The sequence below is a fragment of the Diuraphis noxia genome, unplaced genomic scaffold (genome assembly GCF_037042655.1).
Source record: "Diuraphis noxia isolate RWA-SAM2 unplaced genomic scaffold, SU_Dnox_SAM2 contig0003, whole genome shotgun sequence".
Taxonomy (NCBI): domain Eukaryota; kingdom Metazoa; phylum Arthropoda; class Insecta; order Hemiptera; family Aphididae; genus Diuraphis; species Diuraphis noxia.
In genome coordinates, this window is record NW_028301713.1 from 19,173,356 (window position 1) to 19,182,897 (window position 9,542).

The following is a 9,542-nucleotide window of genomic DNA, read 5'->3' on the forward strand; positions in this document are numbered from 1 at the left end:
CATAGAATTAAACATTATAAACACGTAGTTTAAGGTTAATATCTAATTAAAATAGATTATAACTAACAGTTTTGTTTTTTTAAAAACTCGGAAAATTGAATGCAGATATTAAAAAAAAAAATCACACTTCTTATCTATATTATGTTGAATATTATATAAACATTAGTTTAAGCTTTAAATGTATTAAAGATACATATTATAAATCGTGTGAAATTATATTATTATTTTAAATTACATCAACTTACGTTGTACTATAATAGACAGAAAATATCGGATCATAAAAATAAGTGCAGAATATATTTTATAATTATAAAAATTCATAAAATATTTTGATTAAAGTGGAAAATCAAATGATTTTTTGAAATGTTTGCAATGAATTTCTAAGTTTTTCGGTAGAACATAAGTTTCGAAACATAATAATTAGAGTAGAAAAATCGTTTGACATTAATTTGAAATAGAGTTCTTAGTCATAACATATTCATACTTTTATGTCTACTATCAGGCCATGCGTAGAAATAAACATTATAAACATGTAGTTAAGGTTAATATTTAATAGATTATAAAAAACCGGTATTATTTTTTTAAATTTTAAAATGCATATTATAATTAGTGTAAAATTAAATCAACTTACGTTGCTCTATTATAGACAGCGAATACCCAAAAATAATTAATTAGAGTATAATATATTTTATAATTATAAAATATTCATCAAAAGTTGTTATTAATAACCATATATAACTACATAAAATTCAGATATTTAAAAAAAAAAAGTGGATGTCTCTTTGCTGTACATTAGGTGGTGGGGTAGACCTCATACTAGGGTAGGTTAGATTTGAATGCAATGATAGGTATCATTGTATACGAAAAACGATTCTGAACGGAGATGATTTGAAATTTCTAGCTTAAAATAATTTGCGAATTTTCGTAATTTTTACGTATTTAGTCGATATTTGAACTTCAAATGCTAATAAAAAAAAATTGTGCCTACGTATTTTTATAATTTTTTAATTACTATAAGAATAACTTATGAGGAACTTTGAATTAAATTTTTAAACAAATTCTTCTCTAATATCCATGAAAACATTTCGTAATCACAATATAATCATCTCGTCTAATATATATGTGTTATAATCTGTGGTACAATTATTGAACAAATTTAAAATTTTTCAATTTCCGATCTAAATATCTGGTGAAATTTTCAAGTATCTACGACTTATAATTTTTGAAGTATAATAAATAATATTTAAATTCATTTGACTCGTTTGGGGATAAATCGTTATCATTACGCGATTTCGTAAACATTTAAAACTCGAACGCTCAAAACATTTTTCCTATAATGACGCTTCGAGTTTTCTTTATAGCTATTTGAAGAAAAACTTATGGAAAACTTAGTGTTATATTTTTAATCCTTAGTTATAAACAGAAAAAGTTTTATGATTTTTAAACTTCAAAATTACTTGAAAATTTTCGCATTTTCGACAGATTTCGTAAAAATTTGAACTATAAACGATAATAAAAAAAAAATTGTGACTAAGGATTTTTAATTTTTTTTAGCTACAATAAGAACAACTTATAAGGAACCTTGTATTAAATTTTCAAGTTTTTTTGGTCTTCCAACTTTTTTTTACCGACACTTCAAAAAAAAATTCTAAAAGCGGGAAAGTGGATGTCGCTCTGCTGTACAGTTGGTTACAAATGGGGGTATTGTAATGGATAATATTAAATTTGAATCCAATGATATTATACCATTGTATACGAAAAACGATTCTGAGCGAAGACGGTTTATCTGTCTAGGATAAATTATAGATAATTAAAAATTTTCAAATCTTAAATTTAAAAATAAAATTTTTTATCAATTTCTAGTTTGAAATAATTTACGAATTTTCGTTTTTACATATTATGTTGTCAAAATTCAAACTTTGAATGATTGTAAAAAAAATTTGTGAGCATGAATTTATTTTATTTTTTAACTGCTATTGTTAAAGTGTGTTAGAAGCCTTGTATTAAATTTTCAAGCTTTTCTACCGAACAAATAAATTTTTTCGATATTATAGAAAAAAAAACTAAAAAAGTTGAAAAATTAAAATGATGCCAGTAAACAACTCAAAACAAATCTAAATATTTTGAAAATTTTATCAAATATATAAAATGCCTATATAAACATTCAGTTAAAATTTCAAGTATCTGCGGTCATTTGTTTTAGAGTTAGAGACTAAATGAGTTACACCAAAATAAGAAAATCACTAAATGTGAAATCCAGTGAAAATCCAATATTGTAAAAATTTAAATTTCAAATGCTCATAAAAATTTAATTTGAATTTCCGGTGGTCTTTTTATTTGTGATAAATATTGACAAACTTGTAAGGAATCTTGTATTAAATGTTCAAATCTTAGATTTAAAACGACAATTTTTTATGAATTTCCAGCTTAAAATAATTTGTGAATTTTCGTGATTTTTACATAATATGTTGTCAACATTTAAACTTTGAATGCTTATAAAAAAAATTGTGACTATGTATTCCTTTTATTTTGCAACTGCTATTGTAGAAATATGTTAGGAGCCTTGTATTCAATTTTCAAATCTTAGAATTAAAAAAAAAACTTTTATGAATTTCTGCCTAAGATAATTTGAACATTGCGTTTTTTTAACGTATTTAGTCAAAATTTGAATTTTAAATGCTTATAAAAAAACTTTTTATAAAAAAAAAATCGTGCATATGTATTTTTAATATTTTTCAACTGCTATTGTAATAATGTGTTAGAAGCCTTGTATTAAATTTTCAAGCTTTTCTACCAAACAAATACATTTTTATCGATATTTATAGAAAAAAAAACTAAAAAAGTTGAAAAATTAAAATGTCAGTTAACAACTCAAAACAAATCAAAATATTTTGAAAATTGTATCAAATATATAAAATGCCTATATAAACATTCAGTCAATATTTCAAGTATCTTCGATCATCTGTTTTAGAGTTACACCAAAATAAGGAAATCGCTAAAAGTGAAAATCCAATGTTGTAAAAATTTAAATTTCAAATGCTCATAAAAATTTAATTTGAATTTCCGGTGGACTTTTTATTTGTGATAAAGATTGAAAAACTTGTGATGAATCTTGTATTAAATTTTCAAATCTTAGATTTAAAAAGAAAATTTTTTATGAATTTCTAGCTTAAAATAATTTGTGAATTTTCTTGATTTTTATGTATTTTGTCAAAATTCAAACTTTGAATGCTTATAAATAAGAATTGTGATTATGAATTTCTTTTATTTTTCAACTGCTATTGTAACAATATGTTAAGAGCCTTGTATTAAATTTTCAAGCTTTTCTGACTAACAAATAAATTTTCATCAATATTAATTTTAAAAAAACCATTATGATCGAAAATTTCAAATGCCTATGAATAGTTCAACTTAAGTCAAAAATTGCATGGTGGATAGAATATAATTATATAAACATTCGGTGAAAATTTCATGTATCTATGGTCATTTGTTTTAAAGTTACATCAAAAACCAAAATCGATTTTGTCGAAAAATGAGTGTGCGTAAAATTTCCCGTTTTTCCCTTAATTTTTAGTTTGTTTTACTCAATTATTTAGAAAAGTATTAAGAATTTTTTACTTTTGACCCCCCAAAGTACCAACTTTCTGATCGAACAAGGTACTGAAGTCAAAAATCGAAGCATTTTTACTGCCCCAAAACGTGATGACAGACACAAAAAAAAAAAAAAAAAAAAAAAACACACATCATGGTAAAATCAATACATTCATCGCTCCGCTGAGAATCTAAAATTAAAAAGTTAATACTTTTCGAGATAATAAGTGTATCCACATAAAAGAATCAACCTGTATTAACAAAATATTAAGCTATACATTTATTTAAGATGCATATTAAAAATAGTGTTAAATTAAATAATGATTAAAAAATTAAATCAACTTACGCTCTATTATAGACATAAAATACCCGATAATAATTAATAAGTGTAGGTATAACATATTTTATAATTATAAAATACTCATAAAATGTTATGATTAAAGTGGAAAATCAAATGATTAATTTGAAATGTTTGAAATGAATTTTTAAGTTTTTCAGTAGAATATAATTTTCGAAACATAATAATAAGGTTAGAAAAATTATTTGACCTTAATTTGAAATAGAGTCTGAGTTATAACATATTTATATTGATATGTCTACTATCAGATCATGCTTAGAATTAAACATTATAAACATAGTAGTTTAAGGTTAATATTTAATTATAATAGATTATAACTAAAAGTTTTATTTATAGAAAACCTCGGAAACTTGAATGTAGATATTTAAAAAATAAAATCACACTTCTTATGTGAATTATGTTAAATATTATATAAACATATGATTAACTGTTAAATATATTTAAGATGCATATTATAAATCGTGTAAAATTAAATAATTATTTTATCAGGCAAAGCATAGAATTGAACATTATAAACACGTAGTTTAAGGTTAATATTTAATATATAATTGATTATACAACACATGTTTTTTTTTTTAAGCAGCTCGGAAAAAATAATTCAGATATTTAAAAAAAATCATTCTTGTTATCTAAATTATATTGAATATTATACAAACATAAGATTAAACTTTTAATATTTAAAATACATTACAGTTTAAAAATACATATTATAATTAGTGTAAAATTAAATAATTAATTAAAATTAAATCAACTTACGTGGTGCTATAATCGACAGAGAATATCCGATAATAATAATTAATATGTGTACAATATATTTTATAATTATAAAATATTCATCAATTTATAAATATATAAATTAAATGATTTATATTTATATGTCTCTTCTCAGGTCATGCATATATATAACATTATAAACACGTAGCTTAAGGTTCATATTTAATTATAATAGATTATAAATTTATAACTAACATTTTTATTTTTATAAAAACTTGGAAATTTTTTTTTTTATTAGAATATGCCTCGGCAGCGAAGGCCACTGGCTGACGTTTGACAATTAGCAATGATATAAGATTAGTTATTACCAGTGGCGTATTTAAGGTTTTTCCGCCTCTAGGCACTTTCCAATTCGCCGCCTCCCTCCCATCACCTCCATCCTTCCAACAATTATTTCTAAAACGTATTTAAATGTACAATTTATTATATTATAATATTATATTAAAAAAGATACATTGAGATATATGTAGATATACTAATATGGTTAATTTTGAGCGAACAAAAATTAGTTGAGTTTGATTTCATCAAATGAAAAATACTTTTTCTAATTTTGTAAAAAAAAATTGTTGAAATTTGCCGTCCTCCAATGTTGCCGCTCTAGGCCCGGGCCTATAGGGCCTGTGCCTAAATACGCCTCTGGTTATTACAATGATTTAATTTGTACATTACATATTATGATTATTTTTTCAATAAATTTTCGATTTTTATATCTCTGATGAAGCTTTTTACAGTACTGCGTAAAAATCAATACTTAAAACATTAGACATAATACACAATGCGGGCCTAAGATTAAGCATAGGAGCATTCAAAAGTAGCCCGACAGTAGTCTACTGTTCTCCCATCCAAAACATCACCGCTCAAGATTTTGCTCAACTTTTCATCTCACAAGGGAATAATTTCATTGCAGGTGGTGACTTTAATTCCAAACATCCTGTTTGGGGCTGCCGCTCCACCTCTCCAAGAGGTAAAATCCTTTACAAAACAATTACCGATCATAAATGGTTACACCTCGCACCTAATGGACCGAAGTACTGGCCCACCCTTACCAATAGGCATCCAGATATTTTAGACTTCTTCATATTATATTCCACCCGAAGTAACTTAACCCTTGCTATATTTAACATTACGGATTTTTCCTCTGATCATACCCAAGTAAAGCTAGTATTGATGGTGTAACAAACAAAATCCCAATAAGATCTTCTTTAACCTCTAGCCCAATAAACTGGACCCACTACAAAAAGTCCTTAAGCAACAATAAAAAATTAGGCATACCTCTTAAAACTGCCCATGACCTCGAGCAAGCTTCTGTCACATTTGTTGAAATGATCCAATCCGCTGCAAAACTGTCCTCACGCCCAAGCAACAAATATTCCACCACCTCAAACTCAATTCTGGACAAATACCCACTCCCGGGCCACATCAATGTACTCTTAAGACAAAAAAGAAAAGCTCACGCAAAATGGCAAAACACAGGTTACCCTAACCACAAGCGGATCTTCAATAACCTAACCAACAAACTAAAAAGGCAACTTTAAAATCACAAAAATAAATCCTATGACAGTTACATCTCTAACCTAAATCCAACAAACCGCTCGCCTTAAAAATCAACCAAAAAAATCCTTAGACGCATCGAACCATAGGTGCCGCAGAAATTTTTCTAGGGGGGGGGGGGGGCAATGTTAGGATTTGAGGATAAATATTATAATTTTACTAGGTGTTTTATAACTTTTTTATTACACTCGTATACAATATATTATATATATTATATTTTATTATATTACAACTTTTTTTATACTTTAAATTTGTTGTTTAGTATATAGTAATTTATCTTAAAACATTAAATTTAAAAAAATATTTTGAAAAAGCCAAGGGGGGGGGCAAATGCCCCAGCTTTCCCCCCCTGCGGGCGCCTATAAATCGAACCCACTCCTCCAATCCGTCACCCTGACAACTCTAAAATCACTGACGACGCTGAAAAGTCCAACGTTTTTGCTGAACACCTTGCTACAGTCTTTAAACCAAACACTATACAAACGAATCCCTAAATAGTAGAACTATTCAGGCATTTCAGTCTATTTGTTTACGTCTAATATCAGGTGCCCCTTGGTATATTACCAATGAGTCACTTCATAAAGACATCTGTATTCCAACCTTAAATAGCCTTGCCAAAATCACCTACAAAAAAACACATAAAACATACAGTACTCACTCTAATCCTATAGACGCCGTGCAGACACCGGAAAACAGCGCGCTCTGGTAGTTAATAGTTTAAATTGTTACAGGATACAAATATTCGAATGAAATAGGACTAATACTTAGGTATTACGAACAAAAACTAGCATTTATGAATCATTATTTATCCATATTTTACATTTTACTCCACAATCATAACTATAAATATGTTCGTCATCATATTCATGTATTAAGTATTAAAACTATTCATGAATTTTCATGTTTGTTGGCAAATAAAAAAGAAAATATGATCACTATAAACATGCAAACTTATTATTGTAATTATAGGTCTCAGATCTAGGTCCTAGGCTAGTAGTGATTATTAATTTTTTTAATAAATCTTATCTTTTTATATCAATATAATCAGTCAATGGGCACTTGCAACTGCTATAAATTATTTTAATAGTTAATATACTAGTCAATAGATACCTATGTACCTACCAAAATTCTAAGCTCAAGTTTTAGAGTTTACAACTTTTGTTTTATTTTCAAGTAGGTCCATTTTTGTTTTATAATGACTGAAAATAAAAATTCTCATCAAATTTGTTGTGTGGTTAACTGCAATAATACATACAAGGATACTACTAATACTGTATTTTACAACTTTCCTAATCGATCGTATCAAAAAGATTTGAAGTTTCAATGGATACAGGCTGTTAAGAGACTCGAGTAATTACCTATTAAGTTATTACATTCTAGTTACCTACTAGTAAAATCATAACTAAATTACTTATGTTAAATATTTAAAAATTATAATTTCTTAAAATTCTTAGTAACGAAAATATAATATACCTAGAAAGAGGTACCTTATGGCTAATACTAACAAAACGATTTTAATTTACCACTTTTTAATAGCTCTTTACTATGTAATGTTATAACTATGTTATACAATTAGTTTACTTATTACCTCATTATTATTTTAAGATTTAATTTAATTTAGTGACAATGGGAAATTTTGGTTGCCTAATCCTCGCAGTGTGATATGTAGTAAGAATTTTGTTGGAAACAAGCGTTCAAATGATCCTAGAAGTCCTTCTTATGTACCTTCATTATTCCCTAAAGTGTACAAGAAGAAACTAACTGATTCAAACCAAGCAGACGAAAGGTACAAACGGCTTTAATCAGAACGATTCGAAATACAATTATAACACAAAAAATAGAAACTGATACTAGAAATTGATTTTTGGTAGAAAATAACTGTATTTCGCAGTTTGCAAGTGTTAGCACTCAAGTGGGTTTTGACAACTGTGGCAATAACAACTTTATTTTTTCTTGTATTCATGAAGGTAATAGCGTTTCCACGCAAGCTTGTATTCCGTTTTCCTTTTCAAACCATTTGAATAATGGAAGTAAGCCAACATCTTCTGACAAAGCTTGTGGTGTAGACCACAACGAAAGTTTATCTTGTTTACCATGTGAAGCATTCCACGGTTTTGAATCCATTAAAAATGAAAAATCTCTTAAAAACATTACTGGCACTTCTTTTTCAGTTTTTAATATATTGCTCGAGTTAATGCCTAATGTCAATCGTTTGGTGGTCTCTAATGAAAATGCTTTATTAATATTTTTAATGAAATTGAAATTAGGTTTAACTTATTCCTCTTTGGCTGTATTTTTTGGAGTACACCGAACAACAATATCTAGAATATTTACAGATACCCTTCTTACATTAAGCGTAAAAACAAAAATATTAATATTCTGGCCTAATAAGGGAACTATTTCAGCTTTGCTTCCTGATGCATTTAAGAAAAACTATCCGAACTGTAGATGCATAATTGATTGCACAGAGTTAAAAGTAGAACAACCTAATACTGTAGAACAGAGGGCTTACATGTATTCAAGATACAAAGGGTCTTATACTGTTAAATTTTTAGTAGCCATAACACCTTGTGGTATGATTAGTTTTGTGTCAAAATGTTATGGTGGTCGGTCTAGTGACTCATTTATAACCAATGATAGTGGATTTTTAGCTGTTTTAGAATCAGGTGATGAAGTTCTTGCCGACAAAGGATTCCCAGGAATAAAAACCACTGATGAAAATTTTGTAATTGTAATGCCTCCATTTTTACACTATGGTAGGTTTTCAGAAGATGAAATTCTAGAAACCTATAATATAGCAAGTGTAACAATACATATAGAACGGTTGCTTGCAAGTTTGAAGACGTTTGGCATACTTAATAAATTAACTATCGATTACTTGCCATATATTGATAACATTGTTCATATGTGCTGTGTTTTGACAAACATGCAAGCACCTATTATTAAGCAATAATTTGTTAAATAATTTCATATTTGATACATTTATACAGCTGTATAGAGGTAGTAATGGAGTAAAACATTACTACCTTGTATATTTAGATTTTAGATAATAAATAAGCTACTTAGTAGGCACATATTTCATTAAAACTTTTAAAAAATTTTACTTCTATACTCTATTCCAAATAAGAACAGGCTTCGGCGGCCGACTTTTACGCATGGGCGTGGCTTCACTACAAGTACGGACTTCTAACACTGCCGCTGTCGCGCGACGACGGGAGTGACGTAATTAGTCTATTATAGACCAGTGACCTGAACTAATAACTTAAAA

The 9,542-nt window shown here is 27.4% G+C and overlaps 1 protein-coding gene across 1 annotated transcript; it reads left to right on the forward strand.

The window, feature by feature from the left end:
- Positions 1 to 7,469: 7,469 nt before the first annotated feature.
- On the forward strand, positions 7,470 to 9,227 carry LOC149056947 (uncharacterized). Its single transcript, XM_089223241.1, has 3 exons — positions 7,470 to 7,624; positions 7,896 to 8,060; positions 8,249 to 9,227. Exons 1-3 carry the CDS (start codon positions 7,470 to 7,472, stop codon positions 9,225 to 9,227), a joined length of 1,299 nt encoding a protein of 432 aa, XP_089079367.1.
- Positions 9,228 to 9,542: the final 315 nt, after the last annotated feature.